Source organism: Lygodium microphyllum, chromosome 11 (assembly GCF_053477565.2).
Source record: "Lygodium microphyllum isolate KBCC chromosome 11, Lygodium_microphyllum_v1.1.10, whole genome shotgun sequence".
NCBI lineage: Eukaryota > Viridiplantae > Streptophyta > Polypodiopsida > Schizaeales > Lygodiaceae > Lygodium > Lygodium microphyllum.
In genome coordinates, this window is record NC_141145.1 from 118,974,695 (window position 1) to 119,001,356 (window position 26,662).

General features: G+C 40.9%; 1 protein-coding gene across 10 annotated transcripts; it reads left to right on the plus strand.

The window, feature by feature from the left end:
• The first annotated feature begins 565 nt into the window (after nucleotides 1-565).
• On the plus strand, nucleotides 566-25,102 carry LOC148029293 (uncharacterized). 10 transcript variants are annotated; one of them, XM_087688060.1, is made up of 9 exons: nucleotides 566-706; nucleotides 1,457-2,028; nucleotides 2,144-2,367; nucleotides 2,607-2,770; nucleotides 2,884-2,999; nucleotides 14,164-14,209; nucleotides 14,341-14,450; nucleotides 14,729-14,831; nucleotides 15,003-16,854. In XM_087688060.1, the coding sequence occupies exons 2-9, from the start codon at nucleotides 1,504-1,506 to the stop codon at nucleotides 15,041-15,043; spliced, it is 1,329 nt and encodes a 442-aa protein (XP_087544186.1). In that variant the 5' UTR covers nucleotides 566-706; nucleotides 1,457-1,503; the 3' UTR covers nucleotides 15,044-16,854. The 10 variants fall into 10 exon arrangements, with proteins under 10 accessions (XP_087544186.1, XP_087544187.1, XP_087544188.1 ...); XM_087688061.1 differs by having other exon boundaries at nucleotides 15,293-16,852; XM_087688062.1 differs by having other exon boundaries at nucleotides 15,329-16,852.
• The last annotated feature ends 1,560 nt before the right edge of the window (nucleotides 25,103-26,662 follow it).

The following is a 26,662-nucleotide window of genomic DNA, read 5'->3' on the forward strand; positions in this document are numbered from 1 at the left end:
ATATTGATTAAATATTAATAATATATTATTGCTCTGTTTGTGTTGTACTTTGCATGGTGTAAGTGCAATGTGAATAATATTCTTGATTTCGTTTTAGATACATCCTAAAATCATATTGAAAAAACATTTAGATCTCTTTGTACATTTACAAAGCATATTTATACATGTGTAAAGCTATGTTCTTAAATACATAAATACTTATGAATAACATAAAAGTTTTGGGGTCTCTCGCAGTTGGTTTCTTTGTAATTCAACCGCCTACGAACCCTGTTGCCACATAAGACATGCATTCGGGTGTGAAATGCCTTAACTGTGTTGCGTCGAATATTCGCATGAAGCACTCGAAGAATCCAAATGCAGAGGGCGTAGTTTCAAAATTATATTTTTGAGAAGGTATTTTCCTTTCTTACATAATTTTGAGAAAGCTTGCCGCTTTCCTTTCATAATTCATGAAACTCAAGCCGGCTCGAGGATCAAACGAACCTGTCTTTTCACGGGCATTGCCTGAGATTGGCCTTTAAAAGGAAATTGATAAGGTTTTAACGTTTGAAAATTTAAGCTGCCTTTGAAAGGAAACCAATAAGGTTTTGACATTCCAAAATTTAACTCTTCAAATCGAGCGTCTCTGATTGGCATGCCGTCTCGGCCGTCCTCGTACGACAGCCAGGCGGCAAGTCCGAAGATGATCGATTCAAGTTATCATCATGTACAGTAAAATCAGAACTAGGACGCTGGCTTACTCAATCTCTCTCTCTCTCTCTCTCTCTCTCTCTCTCTCTCTCTCTGTGTCTGTGGCTAGCTTAGTTTAGTTCTTATCCTCCATCTCTTCTATTTGATCAGACGATACATTCTATATTAACCCCATTGAATTCCTTGTCCTCGGCTCGATTCAATCCCATAATTAGGCCGTTCTCCCTTGTTAAAGCTGTGCTTGATCAAGCTGCTTGGCTTCAATCGACCCCGGTAGTCTCTATGGGTACTGCAATAGTTTTTAAAAAATTTTGGGGTTGGGTTTAGTATGTTGCATCCATTCTTACCATGATGTGTGTCCCTAATGTGATAAAACACATGTTCTTTGATGTTCTTCATAGTTTCTTAGAGAGAAAAGGGCAGGTTTGAGGTTTGTATAGCATTCTTGAAGTGATCAAGTGCTTCATTTTATGCGAGTTAGACTTGATTTTCAATCAAGCCCGATGTCAATTCAGGTTTTGGCAAAATCTAATGTGATCAGATATATCTGTTATTGATTTTTTCATATTTTCTTCGAGACAAACAAGCAGGTTTGAGGTTTGTCTAGCATCCTTGAGGTGATCAAGTTTTTCATGCTATGTGAATTAGGCTGCATTGCATTTGAATTTGAATCAATCAGGCCTGATGTCAATTCACCGTTTCATTTTATGTGAATTAAACTTGGCTCTATGTGAATTCGTTCCAATCAAGTCTGATGTCAATTCAGGTTGTGACAAAAATTCTCTCTCAATTTGAATCAAGCCATTGGGGAACATGACAGAGCCAATGGCTGAAAGTGGGGGGATTGATGGGCTTGAGCTTGGCCATGCTCATTCAGGAAGTCAGGAGGCAGAGTCCTGCGTTGGCCCCCGGAAAGTGCTCAGTAGAAGTTTGAAGAGCAAGAACTTGCTTTCAAGCTCTGAGATTTGGGATTTGGTACAGCAACAAGAGGGTGAATCTGAGCCTGTACTTGGACAGCTAGAACGGCAGCTGAGGACCGTAAAGAGTGAAGAGTTCAAATCATCGATCTTGAGTGAGAATCCAACCAAAAACCCTCGTGACAGGGCATTTATTGCAGCAGAGTACAACTGTATCTATGTCTCCCCCATCTATGAAGACAGCAAAAACAGTATGTCTCACAGAAAGGACCAACTCGATTCTCAACAGGAGTTGCAAAGTGCAGCTTCTTGCGAGCCGAGGAGTGATGGCAGCAAGAATTCACAGATAACTAGGCTCAAGAAGCAATTAACTCGTCTTAGACAACAAGAGAGTGAAGTAGCAGACAAATTTGTTGACAAGGTTTGTGACTACTCTATCTGGTCAATGAATATTTCTGAATTTCAGTCCATCTACAGTCAAGAACATTCGACAATCTATTGCGACTACTTATAGAGATTGACTACTTTTCTTTCAGATGAATGTAATCAATTTGCCCACTACATCTAAGCTCAGAGTTTACAACAATCTAAAACTCCAGCCCACTGACCAGATAGCTAATGGGCCTGGTCAAAGGGAGATGACAGAAGATGTATGCGAACAAAAGGAAGCTTTGGAGGGTCGACACTCTCTGCCTGGTTTGAACAACTTTACTTCTCATGCATCCATGAAAGCTACACCAGAGAGACTTCAAGGGTCGAGGCAAGTGAATCTTGGGGGTTTCTCTGTTGTTGTAAACTTTGATGCTGGAACTAGCCTGCTACACATTTTTCATGCATTTATGTGAATTTGGATTTTCCTTTAATCATCAGCAATTCATATTTTGTTCTTTTGGAGAAAAAAGCCTGCTACAATACATAAAGACCTTTCTCTTTGATTGTTCATCGGTACATCTATGATTCTGACTGTTTCTAATCAGGTGTCAAATTGTCTTCCATCAGATCTCTCAAGGATGCAAAGTTGCCAAAAGACACTAATGATTCAAAGCAAGCAATAACCTTCTTTTTAGCAACGTTGCAAGATTCAGTTGAGAACCTGGACAACAGTTTCAAATCATGTGATGCGAAGGATAGTGCATCTATAATCCATAACAGAGCAGTTGAGGGTCAGGATACTTTGAATGGCCTTTTTCTTTTGAATGTGAGACTTGCAGATGCAGCCTACAAGGATGTGTGCCACTGCCTAACTTGATATTTTGATGCACATGCTTTTTTACAGATGAGTTGTTTATTTTAAAGAGCACACTAAACAAGCTTGCAGAGCTGTGCCAGGAATCAGGATTTGAATTGTTTCCTTCTGAGAAAAATGCAAAAGAATCTGCACCGCCTGTAAAAGTAAGTCTTTTGGCCCAATCGGATAGCAAATTCAGTCAATTAGATCAAAATTAGTGAAGCCAGTCCGTTGCATCATTGTTGTAAAAGACATCTTTTGCTTCTGCAGTTACATGCAGGGCCCAAAGCATCAATGCACTGATCTGGTTTGAGATTGTGAGATTTGCATTGCCTGCTTGTAGTGCCTGCTTGTAGACCTTGTTTCGATTAGTCATGTATTTCGTTAAGGAAATTTCGAGGTAGCTGTTTGGGAACAATTTCGGTAGAAGGAAAGAAGTGTTCAAGATAAACATTTTCACAGCTGAATGGGCCAAGATTTGCATCTCTAAATTTGGCCCAAATCTCAATTTTCAGATTTGCAATGGTCTTACTTTCAGGCCCCCAAACTGCCCAGAGGGGACATTGGGGAGAGAATTTCGTCCAAACCTGAATTCTCACAAATCTCTCTGGCACTTCGAGCTCCATATTAAATCTGAAAGTTTGGGTCCAATCATAGAAGGGATAAACTGACTAAACGTCTTGAAAGGGAGAAATAGGGGAGATTTTATTGATATTATGTACTTATTTATGACCTTAGACTGGACCTTCACAGAGCAGCACTGGAGAAGGGTCCATTGAATTTTGTTTCTTCAGGAGCATCATCTCTCAGTGGATCATATAGACTCCTGTGGGAAAGTATTGTCAGGACAGAGTCACCTGATTTTGGGCACCACAAAGATACAGGCAGGAATATGCATCAGTGTGGCAGAACAGTGGTTTCATCCAATTCAGGGTTTGGGGCATTCTAGTACCAGGCTGCACTTTATGTGTCACAGTAAGAGTGGATGATAACTATTGTCAGCCTGTTAGTGGCAATAGATGAGGAGAAAGAGAGTTCTGGGCTCAGGACCATCCTCAAACAGAGTTTGCTGCAGGCTGACCTGATCATTGGAGCAGACTTCCAACATGGTGGAAGCTTTAAAGGTTAGGAGATATAGAGGCACTAATTTAGTTGGGGAGGGAGCAACCACTTGGTAGGAGTTCTTGTTTACCATCAGAGAACAGAATTCCTGGTTTGCAGCTGAGTGCGGCACATTCATGGGCTTGGTACAGTTTTCAGGCAAGAGTGTGCAGCGGGCTTGTAACTTCTTTAGAATTGACAAATTTGATGTGGATTGAGCCTTCAACCGAGGTGGAATAATAGGCACTCTCATGGCACCATGGCACCACTTTATCTGTTTACACATCTGTCCACATTGTACAATTGGGAGGCATAGAGGTCAGAGCCCCACCACTAGATACATGAGCACCTTTACCACCACAATGACCTGAAGATATCAGTCTTAGAGATTTGGAGTTCTAGATCCTTTGGGGTAGTCCGTATGACCTGGATCTTTGCCTTCAGGGTATCAGTGCTTGTTGACGAGGGAGGCAGAGAGCAGGAGCACAACCCTGCTAGAGCCAGCCCAAGCCTCTCTAAAAGCAATATGGAAAGGTTAGAGGAGTCTAGGAGGCAGATGGGTAACTCACAGGGCATAGAGTGAACACAGATTGAGGCCACGAATGGGATGCCCAGGTTGTAGTACAGGTATCATGCTAGGGCTTCCTTCTGGATCTAGGCAAGAGACAGTCACCAGGAACCTCCTGTACCACAGGCTTCAAACACTCTAGAGAGAAAGAGAGACTGTTGTGCTGGGCAGATGGGATCATAGTTCAGACCTCAGAGGAGATAGAAGGGTTGCTATGTGACATGTACCTCCTAGGTAGGGACCATGAGCAGACCCCTCCTAATCATGAGATAGCCAGAGGGCTGGTGTGGCAGAGTATCAAGAGTTGTTATTGAGGAGTCAGGATAGGAGCAGACAATGGATGGCTCCCTCATACAGAGGATGAGTTTTGTAGAGCCTTGGCTGCCCTGTCGAAGCAAGAGAGGATGGATTTGATGAGGCTTTTTTTCCAGGCATATTGAGATCATTTGTAGAAGCTCATTGATGGCATTTCGGGAGATTATCCAAACTGGAGAGATGCCTGAGAGGCTTTTAGTGGTTGATTCATCGCATTGCAAAATGCATTGGCAACAGCTTGGAGATCGTTCAATGGAGACCAACTGCCTTGCTAGGAACTGCCATCTCTTAGGTCTGATGCCCAACGTTATCCAGTCCACATATGTAAGATTTGAGAGTACTTTGGACAGCATCTTTACTTTCCTAGAGATCACACCCTTAGCTCTTCCCAGAGAATATCCAAGAGTACTCATTAATTGGTACAAGTTGTGTAATTTTGAGTGTGTAATGCCCCTCAGCCTTACTGGAGTTCCCATATACCTCAAATGTGTATAGGGGTTTCTTTACATGGGCATGCATGCATGTGGGGTATTTCTGAATAGTGGTTGCTGTTAGAGAGTCATTCCCTGTACAGCCGTGGGCAGAGCAGTACGGCCAGAGTGCAGTCGCAGAGGATGCCACATCAGCAGGTCGGACAGGGTGCCATGTGGCACAGTTTGCAGCAGTCGGACAGATTTATGTCAGTCGGCTGCATTTAATGCAGCCGACCTGGTCTTTTTTTACCTTTTCTTTTCTGCTTTATATAGTAGTCCCTTAGCACATTGTGATCATATTCTGATCTTGAGATTTGTTGGCTGAGACAGACTGTGCTTGGGCTGACGGAGATCGAGGTCATCAAGTCGGAGACATACGTAGATATTTCCTCTACCCCCTTGTGTATTTCTGCACTCTTATACCGCAGATTTTCTGCGTTTACACTGTCTCCTCTCTCTCTCTCTCTCTCTTCTCTCTATGTTCACTCTCTCTCAGTCTTTGTCCTACGCTTCCGCATCACTGCACTCTGACATGATATCGGAGCGGTGAAGATGGACTGACTGAGGGTTGAACCTATCTGAAGAGGAGATTTCAGCGCGACACAAGGCTGCGTTTCCAGGATTCGAGGGCAAGCGGGAGGGCTTCGCATCGGATCAAGGCTAAAGCGAGCGTGGGCGTGCGGGAACGGAGTCTAATCGGTGAATTTATTGCAAGGTTATTGCTGTTCAAAGGGGAGGTATGCTGCGTTTAAGGCCTTCCATTGCAGATTTTACCTTTTCATCGCCTCCGGCGGGTGAAGAAGGTTTGGGCAGCGAAGGAACCAGGCCTAGAAGGCTGCGTTTTCACAGTCAGAGGGGGCTGATTTTGCATTTGTGTAGGTATTTCAGGTTAACATGTCTAGAGAGACTGATTTGGAGTTCTAGGCCATAATGGACAGGAAGGTGCTTGTCCTATCGGCTCTTCCATCGGATCAAAAGCTTGATGGTGACAATTACCGCATCTGGCGGGTGACGATGTTGGCCATTTTGGAGTCTTATGATTTGGTGGAACTAGTGATGGAGGAGATTAACAGGCCCTCGGTGAGGGATGAGTCCAAACTCTCTTCCAATGCTCGTGCGGAGTTGATCAAGGTCCAGTCTCATTGGGACAAACTGAATGCCAGGATTCGATCTTTTCTGTTTCTGTCTTGCACTACAGTCGTGATAGCTCACATTGAGCACTTGATGGTGGCTTGAGAGATATGGTTGGAGCTCGATTAGATGCACAACCAGATGACCCTGATGAAGAGGGTTTCTTTGGAGGTGAAGATGCGGACCTTGTCCGTGAATAAGTCTTCTTCGCTTCGGGAACACATCAACAAGCTTCGGCAGCTTCGGATGCAGGTTCAAAATGCGGAGAAGCCTATTTCCTCCAAAGACATGGCGATCACTTTACTGTCCCAGTGGCCGCCACTATTCAGTACCTTTTATTCCGCTCTTATTGCATCAAGGCGGGAGTCGACTCTTCAGTGGGAAGAGTTGGTTCCTATTGTCTTGGACCAGGAGGAACAATTGAAGGGACAGAATGCTTCCAAATTAGAGGTATTGGTGGTCAAGCCTCTTAGAAGAAGGGGAAGGATCAAAAGAAGAAGAAGGAGGACAACAAATCCAAGGACAAGGAGAAGAAATCGATTTGCCATATTTGTGGAAAGACCGGTTACTAGAAGAAGGATTGCCCTGACAAAGGCAAGAAGAATACCAAGAAGAAGGACACGAAGGATTCTGGAGCGGTGGTTGCACCCTCATCAGCGGCTTTTCTACACTTAACAGTCATTGAGGACTCTACACCGAAGACTTCTGATGTTGCGATGGCAGCTCCCTAGGCTCGTGAGTGGATCGTGGACAATGATGCCTCCTGGCACATGACTCCTTCTCCCATTGGTGTTGTCCGCGTGGGCAGATTCTCATTGGAGACAGCTCTTCTGTGTCTATTGCTACGCGGGGTGAGATGCAACTTATTCCAAATGGACGTCGTGGTATCCATACTTTTGAGGTGTTGCATGTGCCAAGTTTGGGGTATCATTTACTTTTGGTCCATAAGATTTGTGCTCTTGGCCTCTTGGTGGAGTTTGACAGTGATACTGTTCGAGTCCTTGATCGTGGATCAAGGAAGGTTTTGTTTGTAGGGTATGAGGAGAATGGCGTCTACAAATTGAAGTCTTTTTCCGCTCTTACTTCTCTTCTTACTTCTCAAACACAGTCCGAGCTATGGCATGCTCGGTTTGGCCACCTGAACTACGCGTACCTTCGGAAGGCATTGCGAGGGTCGTTTGTTTGAGGTTTGCCAAACATAGTGGTGAGCCATAAGCCATGTATCTCCTGCATTTGTGAGAAACTGCATCGGGATGCGATTCCCAACAAAGCTTCTAGGCAGTCTACTTCATCCATGGAGCTTGTCTCTACGGATCTTTGTGACCCGATGAGGATCGAGTTCCTGAAAGGGAGCTTGTACTTCATGTTGATCGTAGATGACTACAACAAGATGACTTGGGCCTATTTTTTGACTTTGAAGTCGGAGGCTTTCTCTTTCTTCAAGGATTGGCTTCTCTTTGAAGAGAACCGTTCTGGTTGGCGACTAAAGACCTTGCGTTTAGACAAGGGAAGTGAATTTATGTCTAATGAGTTTGCTCATTTTTGTGCAGATAGGGGCATTCACTAGAAGTTTGCTAATACCAACACTCCCCAAGAGAATGGCATTTTGGAGCGGAAGAACCGAAGTGTGATCGAGATGGTGCGCACCATGATGGAGCACCGACAGACACTTCAGTTTCTGTGGGCCGAGACAGTGGCTACCGCAGTTCACATCCTCAATCGATCTCCCACTTCAGTCGTTGACAGGATGATACCTTTTGAGGCTTACATTGGGACTTAGCCTGATGTCTCTTATTTCAGGATCTTTGGATGTGACGCTTATGTGCACATTCCGAAGACGCAACGTGATTAGTTCGAGGCGGCTTCCCGATGACAGGTTTTTGTTGGCTATAGCTCCTAGTCCCAAGGTTATCATTTATTTGATCCCGTCAAGCGGGATATCTACACAAGCCGAGATGTTCGGTTCGTGGAAGTTCCGGCCACAGAAGGGGGTGAGGAGCACCCCGTCCTTGGAGATCCAGGGGAGAGTTGGGCTCCCGAGACAATTCCTTTGGAGCCAGAGTCTCTTGATGGAGATTCTTCTTCTAATTCAGAGTCTTCTCTTCCACCGGCCACCCCCGAGGAGCTTCTGCTGGTGGATGTTCCTGAGTCTTCAGCAGATTGAGAGTGACGGGGAAAGGTTTGTCCTTCTCCTCGTTGGGCCTGTGACACACTTCGAGATTCAGGGAGGATTGAGGGGGTCCCTGAGGAGTGGGAACCGCAGGATGGACCGTGGAGGTCACGGAGGAACCATGCACATTCTTCGGAGTTTGTTTGCTCCAACTATTGTTTGCTAACCCGTGTTATGCAGGATTAAGAGCCCACTTTAGTGAAGGAGGCTTTGTAGTCAGATCATTGGCGGAAGGTCATGGAAGCTGAGTTGGAGGCTATTGAGAGGAATGGCACTTGGTCACTTGTGCCTCGTTCCTCTCACAAGAAGGTGATTGGTGTCAAGTAGGTCTTCAAGACCAAGTACCTTAGCGATGGTTCTTTGGACAAGCACAAGGCTCGCCTTGTTGAAGGTTTTGCTCAGCGCCTAGGCATTGATTTCCATGATACTTTTGCCCCCACTGCTCGTATGGTGACTATTCGAGCTGTTCTTGCCTTTGCTAGCCATAGGAGATGGCATGTTTATCAACTGGATGTGAAGTCGGCCTTTCTGAATGGTGACTTGCAGGAGGAGATCTATGTTGAGCAGCCTCCTGGCTTTGGATCCTTGGATGGGCAAGTTTATAGGTTGAAGAAGGCCTTGTATGGCCTCAAGTAGGCTCCACATGCATGGAACGAGAATATTGATTCGTTTCCTCAGTTGAAGTTGGGATATCGGCGCTCTGAGGCCGATCTATAGCTTTATATGCACACTTCTGAGGTTGGTCTTGTGTTGTTTGTGTTGTATGTTGATGATTTGATTTTGATAGGGGCTCATGCACAAAAGGTCCGAGAGACCAAGACAGCTTTATATCAGGCATTTGAGATGACGGATTTGGGGCTTCTTAATTTCTTCTTGGGTCATGAGATTTATCAGTCTCAGAGGGGGATTTTCATCTCTCAGCAGAGGTACATTTAGGAGCTCTTGGTAACTTTTGAGATGGAGACTTGTCGTCCCATTACTACTCCTATGGATCCGAATTGGAAGGCCACTTCACACTCAGATTCTCCCGTGATGGATGCTTCACGCTACCGTCAGTTGATTGGATCCTTGATTTGGCTTCTCAACACTCGTGTTGATCTTTGTTTTGCTGTGGGTCTTTTGGCAGGATTCATGACTGAACCCAAATAGGTGCATTGGCAGGCTGCCGTGAGGATTCTTTGGTATTTTAGGGGGACTTCTGACTTAGGGATTTCTTATCCCGCAGGTATAGATGCTTCTGATCTGGTTCTTGCAAGTTGGAGTGACTCGGATTGGGCTGGTAATGTGGACCACCGACAGTTTACTACAGGCTATTGTTTTACCTTGGGTACAGGTGTTATCTCTTGGAGTAGCAAGAAGCAACCCACGGTAGCCCTTTCTTCTACTGAGGTGGAGTATCGAGCTGCATCTTCCACCACATGTGAGGTTGTGTGGCTTTGGAGATTGTTGGAGGAACTTGGCTGCCCTCAAACTCGTCCTACTCTTCTGCGATGTGACAACGAGAGTTGCATTGCCTTGGTGCGGAATCCTGTATTCCATGCCCGAACAAAGCACATTGAGATCCAGTATCACTTCATTCGGGAGAAGCTTCTGGATGGGGCCATTGATGTGGAGTACTGCAAGACGAAGGATAATCTTGCAGATTTGTTCACGAAGGCGCTTCCTCAGGCTCTTCTTCGGCAACATTCCAGATCCCTTAGTCTTCTGCCCTGCCCAGAATCTGAGAGGGGGTGTTAGAGAGTCATTCCCTGTACAGCCGTGGGTAGAGCAATACGGCCAGAGTGCAGTTGCAGAGGATGCCACGTCAGTAGGTTGGATAGGGTGCCACGTGGCACAGTTTGCAGCAGTCGGACAGATTTATGTCAATCGGCCGACCTGGTCTTTTTTGACCTTTTCTTTTTTGCTTTATATAGCAGTCCCTCAGCGCATTGTGATCATATTCTGATCTTGAGATCTATTGGCTGAGATAGACTATGCTCGGGCTGACAGAGATTGAGGTTATCAAGTCGGAGACATACGCATATATTTCCTCTGCCTCCTTGTGTATTTCTGCACTCTTATACAGCATACTACACCGCAGACTTTTTGCGTTTACACTGTCTCCTTTTCTCTCTCTCTCTTCTCTCTGTGTTCACTCTCTCTCAGTCTTTGACCTATGCTTCCGCATCGCTGCACTCTGGCAGTTGCCTGGGTCTTTACAATGCAAGATGATGGTCAACTAATATGAGAGGAGGTTGACTTGTAGGAGTTTGCATTGAGTTTGAGAGAGAGGATTTAGGTGATGGGCCATGGCTCATAGAGACAAGAGTTGGGTGTACATTCAGATCCCTCATCAATGCTCAGCCACCTTGGAGACTTTGGGCCTCTCAAAGGAGACCTCTTTAGATATTAGAGTGGGATCCATGTGAGTGGGTGTAAAGAGCCCCTTTTCCAGATGAGATCGAAGATACTTCTCTTTTTGGTTCTATGACTAAATTAGGGAGGAGGATTCATATGAGTAGGATTAGGGCCTCTCCTGTCATGTTCGATGGTGTCCACTTAGTATGATCTGACATTAGTGTGTATTGAATGTGTGTCCAATGAAAAAAAAATTCATACACATAATTTAGGGCATAATTTATGATCTACACTTAAATTTTGATATTCAGATAACTTAAAACAAAAGCCCATCTTTATAGTTCCAAACATACATCCGATTTGAACAATAGGATTGAAAAAGAGCCATCTTTAAAAAAGTAGTGTGTATGAAAAAGGATATCCAAGAGACAAGAACAAAATCCACATGCTTATCTCACTTTGATGGCCACTACTAGAGGCAACATCATTAGTATTGGAGTATGCATTGGACACCGTACCAAATCACCCTTAGTGAAGCCATTGCTCTTGGCACAATACTTGAGTGCTCTAATCTCTACAGTAGATTTAAGAGATGGGTATGCTATTATGGATAGTACTATTAGTGGATGTTCTCCCTCAGTCTAATACACGATAGAAGAAAAGACGACCTCGGAAAGGTGGAAGAGATCTTCAAATCTACATTGTCTTAGTAAATGAGATTTGCAGAAGTATTAGCTTAAAGAGCCCAAGCTCTCACCAGCACTTCGAATCCATGAAGTCCCCTAATTGTCCTATCTAGGACAGCTCTTCACTCCATTTTGATCTACATTGAATAGTCTTCACCTCAATCAAGCCTGGAACACTTCGGCTCGCATCAATCTTGCGTGCACTTTAGCATGTGGGTAGACTTGCCCTACCACTCCTTGCAACTCAACATGGACAAAAGAAGAAGAAGAAGCACCAGTTGATTGCTACCAAGATGATGATCACAGGTTGCCATCAATGCATTCTTTCTTTCTCTTTTTGTTGCTCACCACTTTGTTTGTTTATCACTTCTTCATTGTTAAAGCAATTGACCATAAAAGTAATGTGCCATGACATAAAATTTTATATAATACCTTATGCACAAAAACATCGATGTATTGTCCACAATCCACAAGGCATGATCTTGCTACCATTGTTTGCAAGTGATTGTGAATGCATCTTGCCTCTTGCATGTGCCTCGCCTCTCGTGCAATCCTTCTCTTGCACGTTCTCATGATCCTTCTCATGCACGTTTCCTTGACCATGTCATTTTCCTTTGCTTGTCCCCTTGCTTACTTGGTGTATGAGCATGTATATGTAGGTGGTTTCTAAGTGCACTACATTCTCCCCAACTAGAACTGCAGCTATTCTGACTGGCAAAGCCTCTTGGTAAATCTGAAGCAAAGGGAAAGAGTCATCACTAAATTGAGATTCATCCAACCATATTGCCTTGTGCATGGGGCATCCCTAAGACTTGAGCAAATATTGGAGCTCTTTCCTCCCTGTACCGTTCTTGTACCTATGAAGGAATATGTGTTTTGGCACCGACTACTCTCCTAAAGCCTGTTAGCATCCACTAACAATGGCTCCTCCTAATCTAGGGTTGCAGTGGAAATAGGTCCATGATATTCGGCAAGATTACTCAGGTGAAACATTGGATGCATCTTCTAATGAGACGGTAGCTAGGACTTGGCTGCCCTAACCATGAAGTGCCCTTAGTGCATTCGCACTAAGTCACTTCATGCACTGTGATCAATGCTACTGGCACCCATCTTAATGTCCAATTATGTAACACTCACCATGATGGTCCTGTAGATACCGGGATCTAGGGCCCAATGGATCTCTAGTCTTGTGGATAGGTACAATGGTGTGCATGGTCCACTCATTTGGGAAGCCTTCCGTCAGTGCCTTGTTAAAGATGAAAGTGAGGAGAGGGGCCAAAATGTCCATTGTGTAAATGAAGTGCTCACTCTGTATACTTGCATGATCCATCGATTGTCCATGTTGCAAGTGCTCTATCACACTTCTCATCATGAATGATAGCTTCCGACCTTGGAAGATGTCATTGATTGTTAGCTCATAGGATTCTAGTGGTGGGGACTTGACTACTTCAGAGCATTCCTATCTTGTTTTCTACATGTGGGGCAGCAAAGGAGACTCAAAGACATTGCCTTTGGGGTTGCTAGAGCAGATAATTTTCAGAAGCACTGATGGGAAGATGATAGGGGTTTGGGGAGCATTGCCCAAGTCACTTATAGAGTATTGGCTTGTGGCTACTATGAGGGTATTTAGGAAAGCATCTGTTATGCTATTTCAGATTGAGCTGAGGGTGACTCAAAAACGGACTTTTCAAAAATCAAGTAGTTTGCAGAACATTGGCACAGATGAGAGATTGTTGCCAACATTATTCCGTGGATGATGGTATATTTACACAGCCAGATGCAGCTCAAATGCAGAGACCCTTTTGCAACGTGGATACAGATCATTCATACTGTCAGAGGCAGATGGTCAGCTTCCAGGGAGAGTATGCAGAAATAGAAGGAATTGCCAGCCATCTGAGACTCAGGCACATTTTCTACGCATTTCCTTACACGTATTGGCAGTACACTCCTTGGAGTGGATCTCTATTGAGTCCACATAACAAAATTTTCTCCCCTGAGAGTGGCTGTTCCCTTTTTGTGTTTTTGCATCAGGGTTCTGCCATTGTGTAACTTGGTTTATTAGTCTGGGTTTCCAAAAAGAATTTCCTTTGCTTGTGAAAAAACCTCACCTTGTGACATTCTAAAGGAGAATAGATTATGGGCCTTCTGTTATGCCATTATCAATTCCTGAAAAAGAACGGAGTCCACTTTTTGGAACCAGCTCAATGAGCACATATCTAACAAAAGGGTCCTAGTTCAGTGAGAGTAAATGCCTATGATGCAATAATATCCTAACCCATACATGTCTGAGCTTTACAAGTGGTAGTATATGGGCTTAATACTTGGGTTTACCTTAAGACATGCTATGCTATACCAGTCTATCTGAGTGAGCTTGGATCATCATCCACAAAGTTATTTCTTAGTGGCTGTAAATAATCTCTTTCTTTGAACGGTTTCAGGTGCAATGCTTTGTCCACTTTGTTTCAGCTTTTATTTTTGGGCTTCTTGCTAATGATTTTTAATTAGCATTTTGGGACCTACCAATGCTTATATTTATAATATTTACAGATTTGTGATGAAGATGCAGATAGGACTGGCGAGAAATGTGCAGAATGTGAGTTTGAGTGTGTTTTTTAAGAAACTTCATTCGTAATTAATGATTAACAACGTTAGCGTCTTGAAAACATGAGTGCTCTATTTTCCAAAGAAAGTCGAAGTCTAATCGTGAAGAACTTGAGGTTACAGCTGCACTAGAAGAAGCACGCGCAGAAGTAGAAGCACAAAGACATCAAGTTGGAGAGCTTCTAAGCATCAATGAAGAACTTTTGAATTTCTCACAAGAAAAGGAGCATCAGGTGAATATTGAACCTTATTGACAGGGTAGTAGTATTGATAAATTTTGAGAACTAAGCATGCTTCATCGTCACATGGTTATTAGTTGGTTTTCTATGTGTTGATAATTTTTGAGAACTAACCATGCTTCATTGTCACATGGTTATTAGTTGGTTTTCCATGTGTTGATAATTTTTGAGAACTAAGTGTGCTTCATCATCAAATGGTTATTAGGTAGGCTTCAGTGAATACCAAATTTGTTCATGACCAGTATGCCTTATGTTTGCTCATACATATGTAGCCAAGATGCCAGATTTCACTTGATTTCAATAATGAGCAATATATGTGCTTATTGCAAATTATGCCAACGGGATGCCAGCACTGGAATGATTGCTATATAAAAGGTAAATTATTAAATGTTTGGGAGAACACCAAGTTGTTGTATAACACAGCTGAATGTTTAGGTCGATTTTATTTGCATGTTAGTTCAATTTGGAGACTTCCAATAGTTCTCAAAATTTGTGCTTTAGCTCCAAATTTTCAGTTTTTCTGCTTCATAATGGTTTTACAAACAGGCCCTTTCACCAAGGTTAGGCTCATTGAGATCCAACACTAGAACTTCAGAAACTCAAGTTGCAGATGGAACAATGGCAAATGATACTGAATCAATTGATTGCAAGGCAATTGTTAGATAGATTGGATGGATGCACAAATAATATTCTGCTTTTCGGAGATCATCCACCCCAGACTGTTTGGTTAGCAGCCACAGGCCCTTAGAGCATTTAGGCATTTTTGCACAATTTAGTCACAAATAGCTAGTCTCATCAATCTACTTCAAAGATCAATGCAGTGGAGTGCTCTTCAGGTGGGAGGGGAGTTGATTGTTGCTCTTGATCCGTAGACAATTAATGCATGGAGTCAGCTTTGGATAGTTCATACAGACTTGGAGGAAATTGTTTAAAGAAGGCCTCAATACTTCTGGAGCATTCAAGGGTATGAATGTCTCCTCTTTTCATTCAAGGAACTTGCAGTCAAAAGATCTACACTTCAGCAAATGCAAAAACATGCCAAGAAAGATGGATTTTTGGAAAACAAGAAAGAAGAGCTTCCAAATAAAAAGATACAACCGGTACCACCACTTTGCACCCTAAATTTGCAGAACACAACGCACTGATGAAGAGAGAGCCTCAGAATGGAACTCGACAAAATCAACCTGCATAGCTCAGTCCACATCATGAATTATAGTCACTAAAGATGTAATGCACATACAACACGCCCAACTTCGCAAACGACAACACACTGCACCATGGTTTGAGAGCTGGATATTTGATGGCGAATGAAGACTTAGGGCAGTACTACTAAAATTTTCTCTATTTTTCCTACAGAAATAATTGTTCTATTTAGTCTGTAAGGCACTGCAAGATAGGAAGGTTTGCAGGAAAGATTAAGAATGTGGGACTCACTAATGCTATGTAACTATGTAAATACAACTATGGTTGTTTCAACTTGTGCGAGAAAATACAGTGTGTTACATCTCCTTGCCCGGGAGTGCCAGGATCTGCTGGCTTGCATGCATTGAGCCTACTATGGTTGTTCTCGAGGAATCAGCTGTTGACTCCTGTCTAATTAGGGTGGTTTATTGCTGGCCTTTGGGTTTGCTAGATGAGGTTTTCTAGATCTAAGTCCCCCAGTACTATCATCAGACTAGGATCGACCCACATAAGGTTAAGATGGTATCAATCAACCATGCTTGACATTGCTACAAGGTCGTGGTTCCATGCATTTTACCCTAAAGGTATTTGATGCAATGGTTCAATAAGTCAAAGATCATAGATCACATGGAGTTGAATGACGCAATTCCATGATTGGATGGTTATTTCACCCATTCACTTACCAACCATGAAGAATCATTCAATATATGAAATTGAAACCAAGGTTAAGGATAACATTTCTCCATCAAAATTGGAAATGAGACTATATTACAATTGATGCAAGGTTGCGCATAGAACATACCGACATTAGGTGAAGGTAGGCCAGAGAATGACTCCTATGGTAAGTAAAGCAAGTTTACCATGTGATATGCCCTCTCATGCCATTGCATGTCTAATCACAATGGAATTTAGCAAATTTCTGCACTCTTTGTGCACACCAAATATATATTGCCTTGTAGCCATTAATTTTTCAAAGTTTAGTGTTGTCTTATACAAATATGAACAAGAAAATAAAACGACATTGATTCTTTCCTAATAGAGTTAAAATATAGTAAGGACAGTTTCTCGAAAGGTCTTTCATGCCAAAATAAATGATTGCCTACCCAAAAAAGAATAAGTTTGATCCAAACTCCTAAACTTGCTTTCATGTATGCATTTATTGCTATTAGGTAAAGCATAGTAAATTTGAGCAATGTCCTTAACTGAAGTTCTATATTTCACTCCAAAGTCACAAATGCACACATTTGCAAACAGAAAGTGAGAAATTCTCGATACAAAATGAATGCAAGCTAATTTGAATCCATAATAAAGCATGATGTAGCATGCAATTGATATCAATGTGGTGTAATATATGTGGAAATTTTGTTTTATACAATGAGAAAAAAGTGCATCAAAAATCTATCCAAGCGTGTGTAGATATAGGTTTACCTTGACATCATATGTCTAATATATCATTGTACCCCCTAAGGTTGTAGGTAGCTCTTGTGATTGCCCTAGGCTTACGCGGCTAAGGAATTTAATAAACTTGTGTTCACTCCAAGGGTAAGGCCGGTTTGAAGTTGCCTTTAGTGGGTTGGCAAACCAAAGTACTTTGCCTCAAGTTGTGGTACTTGTGTTTTAAGAGAAGAGCTATCTATTAAACAATGTAACCCCTAAGAGGTGGCCTATCTAATAACCACAATTTGTGGTGGAGAACAAACATCATCTACAACCCAAGATTCTCTCTTCCTACATGCATCATTGCTACATTGTTCTTTTTAGAATAACTACATTAAGAATTGAAAAGTTCATGTAGGTGCTAGCTCAATGGTGACTTACATGCTAGCATTAAGAATTGGATTTTACATGCTATTTTTGAGGCATACCTTAATGATGCTATAAATGCATAAGTTTACATGCTTGTTTCATCATGTTCAAGGAATATTTGTTCAACCAAACCTAAACGTTTCTCATCGTATCTTGAGAGGGAATTCAACAATTCAAACAAGGTCTTCCTTTATGAGTTTCTAAATCATAACTAGGAATATGTCTTTTAAGAAGCAAATTGCTTCAATATATTTGCAGAAGGTCTTTTCAACATGGATTTGATTCTATGAAGAAGCATAGTTGTCTTTGTTTGAACCTTATTTCAAGGATGTCATTGATTTCTTCAAGGAGTATATGTGATGTGGCAAGTGAATGTATCAGAGGCTTGCATGTTAAAACTTAAAAGTCAATTATGGAAGCATTGAGGAGTTTGAGGTTAGAGCATTGATGAATATATGTGATGGGGAACTAAAGATTAATGATGATAATTGGCTCTTCCATGAGAAGAAGTTTTCCTAGAACTTGCAAGGAGTATATGTGATGTGACAAGTGAATGTATCATGGGTTGGCATGTGGTTAAAGCCAATTATGGAAGCATTGAGGAGGTTGAGGTTGAAAGTAGGATTGTTTATTCTTTCCATCCCTTTAATGTTTCAGGGGGTGGTTTGTAGGCTGGAGAAGCTTAAGCTTGATTTTATGGGTTCTTATCTTGGAGGAATAACTATTGGCCAGCTCTAGTTTTACCTCCGAAGTATCTAAAACCTTAGCATTGAAGCCATGTTTGATGTTGGATAAGATCACTGCGTGAGGCATCAATGAATTTTCTGAGGCTTTAGATTGGTTTATGAGAGCTAGCCCTTTGGTGGTATTATTGCAGGTGAGGGATCTTCAGGAGAAGGGGAAGGGCCTGATGCAGAGGATTGCAGAGTACGAGGGCGCGTTCATGGAGTTTGAGTGGCTGGTAGAGGAGAAGGAGACGGAGATAGAGGAGCTGCAGAGGAGGTTGAAAGCCAGCCAGATAGCAGCGGACGTGCTCATCACTGAGAAGATCGAGCTCATGGCTCAGCTGCAGGCGGCTCACAAGACAGAAGAGGAGCGCAAGGTCCGAATCGAGGAGCTTGCTGGCATCAACGAGCAGCTCTTGCAGCTTGTCTGACTCCCAAGGACATGACGCCCACCCATCCATCTTCTTGTGCAGGCTTTAACCATAGTTAATGTGCCGTCCATGCCATGTGCATGTGCATCACTCCCCTCCCCTCTTCTTTACAAATATTAGGCCCTTCTTGTGGCCTCCCACCATATACCATTTCGATCCTCCTTGGGAAACATCATGTCACAACTCACACTAGCGCACCCTTTGTTCCTTCCATTTTCTCCAAATGCTCTTGATTCAAAAAGGCCTTGTTAGCCCCCCCCCCCCCCCAAACATTGTGCTGCTAATGTTCTCGAGGCTCTCTGAACCACAAGGCTCCGAGGAGGACTGCTCTGATGAGGTAGCTAGTATCTGACCTCACTTCCATACCATGGGGTCTCATTGTATGTGCCAATTAGAAGACAGCTTTTGGGTTTCACAAAGGTTGCAATGGGTCTAAGTTTTCATCAAAGTTCTCAACTCACGTTTGCACACAAAATGCAAAAAGTGGTCATTTTATCTTAGCCCTTCATATATTGGTCTCCTTAGTGTAGCGATTTCATTTGGGCCATCCATAAGGCCCCCTTAGGTGAAGCAATTTGTGCTGAGACTTGGATTGTTTCCTTGTCCTTGATTGCTATTGCAAATTTTGGAGAGATGACTAAAGTCTGCATGTTGTCAAGCCAATAAGAGTAATGAATTTCTATGCGATTTTGATTGGCTTTGATGTGGGGTTCCTTAATAAATTTCTATGCACTTTAACAGAGAAGAGTTCCTTCACAAAGGTAAAGGGCTTGAAGTGTATCCCTCAATGACCTGTGTGTGTGTGTGTGTGTGTGTGTGTGTGTGTGTGTGTGTGTGTGTGTGTGTGTGTGTACATACATACTAGCAATTGTTATGTACAAAGGTACAGAAGGCTAATTTAAAGTATGGTTCATCAAGTACCCTTGAAAATTTGTTGTTAATGAACAATATTTTCAAACTTTCTTTTGCAAAAGTAAAGAAGAGTGCCCACATTGCATTGAAGCATTACCATGTGTTGGTTGCTCTTTTCTCTTGTGTGTGTTAGTTGTGGGTTAGGAAACATGAAAAAAAGGTGTACACATAACTATAAAAAAGAAAAAGAGAAAAAAGTTGGATCACAAGTCATTGCCTATCAACTAACAGTACTTTGCCTCTTCAAGAATAGCCTAGCCCCCCCAACCTATTAAGAATAAAGTACCTACATCCATCCATTTGGAAATAACCCTTTGACCAAGGTAGTTTTTTGAACACATAATATGTTACCTTATAGCACTAACATTTCTCTAAATTTGTCAAACTCTTGAAAAAAAATCCTAATTTAAAGTTGTTTTTAAAAAGTCTGGCATTAGCATCTCTACCTTATAGATCATACATTTAGCAATTAGGTTGTAGAAAGCTTCAACATTTTCATACGCCTCAATTGATGCGATTTTTCTTCTTTAGACAATTTAGAGTTTTTCTTAATGAGATTGTTGTTGACAAACTCAAATACGCGTCCTGCATTCTTGAAATAGTTTGACAATGCACACCATCACCAAACACATCCCAAAACATTTTAAGAAACTTAGTTTGCAAGCCATCGAGTCATGGTGATTTGCATGTTTCCATTTTTCGTAATGGCAACTCAATTCATCCTTTGTGAAATGCATGTACAACAAAATGACTATTCCAAGAGGAGTTTTATCATGTAGAGCACTAAGCTACATGTGTATTAGAGTCCATTCCTCTTCAAATAATGCTTCACATGTGCTTATTAGAAGCCTTAACATTTGTGACTTGATCATCACCATCATCTTTAATTAGAATTATACTATCCTTCTTCTATGCATTGTTGAGGGCTCCTTAAAACATTAGGAGCTTCATGAGAACATCCTCACTATGCTTTCAATTGAACCCTAGCAACTTCAACTCTATATTTTTGGTGCTTTGAATGAGAAGAAGCAAAATCTAATGTTTGGGACAACAATTAAAGCAATTGAACACATTCGCTCACCACCTTGAAAATGATTAAAGACCTTTTCTCTTCAAAGTCTTAGTTCTCCTATAATCTTCAGTGTCAACTTGGTAAGCTTCAAGACAAACATGTTATGAATACTTTTCTGTAGATTCTTCTAATAGTATTCTATGTTTGTGCTATAGAGGAATACTCACATTTAATCTAAAGAAAGGGAGAGGGGGGAGCAAATCATGTTCTACTAATGTAGATAAGGAGTTAGTCCATACCCCATACTTTACCCTTGGCATTTTGCTACTTAGATTAAATGGTCTTGATTTGTTGCTCACCATTTTGTGTTGGCATGCTTATCATGCTATGTCTAGAATCAACATGGATTTGCAATCACTAAGGACATGCCAACAACTATACATACTAAAGTAGAAAAGTATCCCAAATATAGTTTCATTCTACTATCATGCCATGAGACCATTGATCATAGACTTTGCTAGTCATGTTCCATTCTCCTACATGGGTTGTATTACCCATATCTACCTTATTACTAAGCCGATGCAACTTTGCAAAATTGGGGTTCCTTTTGGGATTTCTTTTGAAAACATTCACAATATAGACTTGAATTCTTCTCCATCTGCCCCATGACTTGACACTCATTACACCCTACCCCTTGAATCCATGAATATGAAGTTTAACGAAGCACAATAGCACCCTTTCTCCCACATTTTCTTCAATAAAACATGAGTAATACTATAATCATAGGTTGCTTGTGTTAGTGAGGCTTGTCTTAATATTCTATAATGCTAGATTATTACATTTTTATCACCTTAGAACTTTGTAGAATACTTTTTTTCTTTGCTAGATTGTAGAAATACCTCGAAATTTGTAGAAATTCCTCAAGGAAGCCTCAACACATTCAATATTATTTAGATACCCTTATATTATTTTAGTCAAAAAATTTGAACATTTTTCTACTTCATTTCTTCCATTTTAAGATGTTTCCTTGAACAAAAAAATTTGCCACAAATGAGCTTACAAATGGTTATATCTATGTCCATAACCATGCGATGTTTCATCTCTTCATTGCATGATACCTTTAAAAATTAGGGTCTTATCATACCATGTAAATGGATGTAACCATCCTAATAAAAGCTGGCAAGATATGTGGTAGTGAAAAGCTCATCAACATCATGAGGTTATATTGGGAATCTTGGCAAAATTTGAGGGGCATCTCGAGAATTTCGGCCCAAACAAAGGGATACCTTGGGAATTTTGACCAAATAGGAAGTGATATTTTGGTCATTTATTAGGTTTGAGAGACATTTTGGGAATTTCCACATAATATAGGGGCATTTTGGTACTCTCCTTATTTTCTTTTTGGCACAAAATCCCCTTGTATTCCAAGACATCATAGTAAACCTCATTATGGCCTTGTTCATTTCACACATCATAAATATCATTATCCTCCGCACCATTCTCATTAAGTACTACATCAATGTTCTTTCCAACAAACTTTACTCATGTTCTTCAATGTGATATTCTCATTTCCTTTTTCCTATACCTTCTTACCAAAGCTAATAAAGTATTGACTTGATATATGTTTGGGTTATTCATTTTGTTAGCTATATTTCCATGATAAATGTTGCCTTTCCTACTAGATTGTAATGGACTATTTTGATACTTACTAATTATTTTTGACAAGTGTCTTTGTGGACTCTCTTTTCTTCCCCTTCATTGAACAAAAGTCTTGCATAGGCACTCTTTTGCAAACTACTTTATTTGGTCACACACACACACACACACACACACACGCACGCATGCGCGCGCGCGCACACACACACACACGTGTTTGAGAGTGTAGATAAATTATATTCTTTAACAACCTTCAGCTCATTTGCACCAAAATTTCTAGTGCTTTTGAGAGTCTCATTGGCATGATCTTGTAGTATACAAGATTATTTATTTGTATATAGGTTTAACTAACTAATAACCATAACAAAACATCATAATATGTATCAATCATGATGCCTATCACTCATGCTAGGGTTTATGTCAATCACCTTAGTGGATCCTCCACATGTATTGATATTGAATTCTCAATAGTTCCCCTCATACAATCCTCTCAACTTTTGAACGTTTATAACACCCAAATCTTCTATAAAAAGGTCAATTTCATATCTTATGTTGGTAGTCTATCACATGAAAATTTGCTCATTTTCTAATGTTGGGTATTGTCTATTATTCCCATATAGTGCCAATGTCTTGAGTTCCTTCAAGAGAACCACCACATACATCTAATATCATGTATTGTAGACATCATGAGATCCTACAAGAGAGGCATCATATGATAGATGCTTGCAATCCTTGTTGACTAGGTATGTGGTAGATTGTATGTGTGAACATCATGAGCTCATGTAAGGTGACCACACAATATATTTATTCCTATGTAATGTCAACATCATGAGCTCCTACAAGCCAAGTAGTACCCATGCTTGCAATCCTTGTCCATTATGCTACAAACAATCTAGGCATATGGCAGATCATACACAAGAAAACTCCTAAAACTACATGTATATATTGTGGGTTTCATGATTCCCAGTCACATGTAGATTGTTTACATCATAAAGTGAAATTGATTTGGCAACCTATAAAGTTAGGGCTACAAAATCTTGTATTGTGATACTAATGTTCTTCTTTTTTGTTACCAATGTGGCCTAATACATCTAGCTTAAATATACGGCAGATAATGTGAATACAACATCAATTTTTTCTTTGCGTCTTTGAAAGTGATTTTAAAAGAGGAAAACAATGCTTGTTTGAGGCATAATGAGACTTGATTTCATTTTGATGGTATGGTAGGAGTTCTTTAGTATTATAGGCAACAAAGTATGTTGTAATACTTGGGTTTTTGAGGGTATAGTAGTTCTTTGTTACTAAATGTGACATCTAAACAAGTAGGAGTTCTTTATTCTCTATATGGAAAAAACTAGGTAGTAATACCATCAAAATGAAAATTGGTTCCATTTTAATGGTTTTTTAGGATTATTAATGTAGGTGACATCCAAGCAAACACGAGTTCTTTATTACTAGAGGTGACAAAGTAGGTAGCAATACTTTGTAAAGAAAGAGAAAGTACATATGGTTATGCAATTGTATAGCTCTAAAATATTGAGTTATGTACAAATTTCTCCTTTGGGCATTTCAAATAACTCTTGTGACAAAAAATTATTGTAACAAATCCCTTAGGGTGTGCACTAAATTCTATAATAGAGATTCCACTTTAGATGTTTTTCCAACCATTCAAGTGATCGATAAAATTGAAGAAATGTTTGTTTGAAGATAACATTATAATGAAGCTTGCTTCCACCTTGATAATATAGAATAAAACATCTAAACAAGTAGGGAGATTTTGTTGTTTACCTAGCTAAGGAAGTAGGTAGCATAATTGGAAAGAAAGAGAAAGTGGATAGGTGAGATTAGACATTTTTAAATAGCTCTAAAATATCAAGTTATATAAAAGTTCTCTTTTGGGCATTTCAAATAGCGCACATGAACACCATGTAGTAAAGGGACTTTGGGCCATGTAAGAATGTTTGTGACAAAAATCTTGCTTTTTCTTCCTCCAACAATTTGGAAGTGGTTATAAACTTTGACAAAATAACTAGCAATGCTTAAAGAGAAAGATAATTTTGCATTTCAAATGACTTTCATGACCTATCATTATGGATCCACTTAACGAAGTCCCTCAATTTTTGGGATCTATGGTGGACTTTCTAGTAGGGTCTTAAAACTAATTTTTAATTTGAAAGGTTTTGAATTTAATGAAAGTTGTCAAGTATTGGATAAATGCATTGATATTCACATACATGGATGACCATCACATGAACTTGAGTTCACTCTCATTGGATGACTAATGGCTTTCTTCTTCTCATATATATTGTTTGAAATTTGTTGTTATATAATTGTCTTATACTTCACTATATTTAACAATGTATCCTCTTCTTATCTAAGCAGCAAGATAGCTAAAATCTCCTCTACCAAATATGTAACCTTAAAGCCAAGTGATACCAATGGCTCTCTTCTAACAATGTATCCTCTCGTCTACGTAGAATACCCAAAATTTGCACTTCCAAATACGCAATGTTTAATCCAAGTGACACTGATTGCTTTCTTTCATGTATAGACCACATGTGTTCTTATATAGACCCTTAATATGCACACATTGGTACTATGTTTCTTTGATGGGCTATATTCTAGGTTTCAAACATAGTAATAAATTCTAAATGATATGTGTGCAGATTTGGCAATTCTATGCTATTGTTGAAGGGAGTGAGCCTTAAAGTGGAAGTAAGGAGCAAAAGCAAGAGATATGGTGGAAGGAGTAAGAGCAAGGGAGGGAGAGACACAAGATGTGGGAACTCCAAGAGTCACAATGTGTGATTGGTCTTCCTCTTATTCAAATGTCACTAAAAGAATAAAGAATAAAGTGACATTGATGGGTGCTTGCCACTTGAGATAATTAATACCAAGTGCGGGTACTATCAATGTAACTAATACATGGGTGGCTAGATACATGCATCTTTATTTCCAACAATCTCCCACTTAAAGGTGAATGTGTCCCTAGTGAGGAGAGAACAAGAAAAAAGTGACAAAGTACAACATCAACATCCTATGGAAGGCAAAATGCTCAAATGACACACTTTTAGTGAGCAAATCTATAGGATTTTGGTTAATTTAGATCTTGACGAGATCAATGGACTTGTCCTCAATGATCTCTCTAGTAAAGTGGTGATGCACCTCAATGTGCTTTGTGCATGGAATACCACATTCTTGGCCAACTGAATAGTGCTTATAGAATCTGAATGCAGTGTAGGTATCTCATCAGTAATGCCAATGTTTGCCACTAGATGGCCTAACTAGAGAGCCTCCTTGCAAGTCCTAGTGACTGCAACATACTTTGCCTTTGTAGTAGATAGGGCTGTGCGTTTTTGCACCTTGGACATCCAAGAAACAATACATCCAGCAAAGGTGAAGACATAGCCAAAGGTGGATTTCCTAGTGCCTACATGTCTTGCTTAATCAAAGTTAGTGTACCCCATGACTCCTATACTCCTATATCTTGGATACCATAATAGATGCACATAGCAGCTATGCCCTTTATGTACCTCATGATACCCTTGACGACATCCCAATGCCGTCTACTAGGTGTAGCCATATAGCGTGCCACAACTTCCACTGCAAATGCAGGCGAGTGGCTATCATGGCATACATCAAACTGCCCATTGTGGATGCATAAGGAATCTTGACCATCTCAGTCTTTTTCTCATTAGATTGTGAACAATCAACCTAACTAACCTTCACATGAGAAGGTAAAGGGCAGCCAATAGGCTTAACATCCCCTGTAGATGAGACCGCTCAAGGACCTTTTGGATGCACTCCTTTTGTGATAAGTAAAGGAGTTCCTTAGAGCGATTGCACATAATGTGCATCCCAAGAATATGTGAGGCATGTCCCATGTCCTTCATCTCAAAGCTATTCTTGAGCTGACCTTTCAAAGCATCCAACTCATCATGAGCACTCCTAGCAATTAGAATATCATCCACATAGAGGATCGATCAAAATCATAAGGCTGCCATCACGAGTCTTCTTTGTGTATAAACACGAATCCATACACTATGGGAGTATCCTTGTGAATGCATAAAAGCATTAAACTTGTGGTACCATTCCCTAGGTGCCTTCTTAAGGCCATAAAGTCTCTTTCTCAATCTGCACACTAGATGGTCCCTGCTAGGTTATGCAAAGTCCTTAGGTTGCTCTATCTTAATCTCAACATGCAAGTCCCCACATGAAGAAAAGTCGTCTTGACATCCATTTGATAAAGATCTAAGTCAAGCTGAGAAACCAAAGCTAGTACCAAGCGTAGGGTAGCCATATTCACAATAGGAGAATCCAACTGATTTGGCCTTGTATGCTGGCTTGGGGCATCCAAGGGTACATTTTAACTTGTAGATCCACTTGCATGGAAAAGCATACTTTTTACTAAGAAAAGGAACCAAATCCCACGTATGATTTTTTCGCAGTGAGTCATACTCTGATTGCATGGCCCTCTCCCCC